The sequence below is a fragment of the Diaphorina citri genome, unplaced genomic scaffold (assembly GCF_000475195.1).
Source record: "Diaphorina citri unplaced genomic scaffold, Diaci psyllid genome assembly version 1.1 scaffold48387, whole genome shotgun sequence".
In the NCBI taxonomy this organism is placed as follows: Eukaryota; Metazoa; Arthropoda; class Insecta; order Hemiptera; family Psyllidae; genus Diaphorina; species Diaphorina citri.
In genome coordinates this window covers 1-498 of record NW_007425704.1, presented here as the reverse complement: position 1 = coordinate 498, position 498 = coordinate 1, and the positions used below count along the sequence as shown (strand labels likewise).

The 498-nt window shown below is 39.6% G+C and overlaps 1 protein-coding gene across 1 annotated transcript; it reads left to right on the top strand.

The window, feature by feature from the left end:
- Positions 1-14: 14 nt before the first annotated feature.
- Positions 15-489, top strand: LOC113473607 (the record flags this gene model as incomplete). Its single annotated transcript, XM_026833135.1, has 1 exon — positions 15-489. A coding segment is annotated over exon 1 (366 nt), but the record flags the coding sequence as incomplete, so codon positions are not given.
- Between the last annotated feature and the right edge of the window lie 9 nt (positions 490-498).

The following is a 498-nucleotide window of genomic DNA, read 5'->3' as shown; positions in this document are numbered from 1 at the left end:
AGTGACGTGGAAACTATTTGTTCCGGGTTCAAAACTCATCCAGGGTTGAAATTACTAGACTTGAGTTGTAATAATATCTCTGATATTGGAGGAGGTTACATCGTCAGGTATCTTGGACGAAATATGAAGATGGAAGGTTTGTTCCTATCTCACAATAGAATATCGGATGGAACAAGTTATAGTCTGAGCTGTATTGTTCCTGCTAGTAATATTTCCATGCTGGACGTCTCGTACAACTCAATCAGTGACAATGGTCTTGTCTGTTTACTAGACATTCTACAGCCAGGATATGGACTATGTATTCTACTATGGGGCAACAGTATTGGTCCTAAATGTTGTGCCAAGTTCAAAACACTATACGAGAATGGGAAAATGTCCAATGACAAGATCGACGTAACAGTCGGGATTGATGAGTCGAATAACATAGCAATTGACCACAATCCAACGCTAGACAAATTCAGAGTGAACTATTATTCAATCAGAGGAAGGAAACAGGAC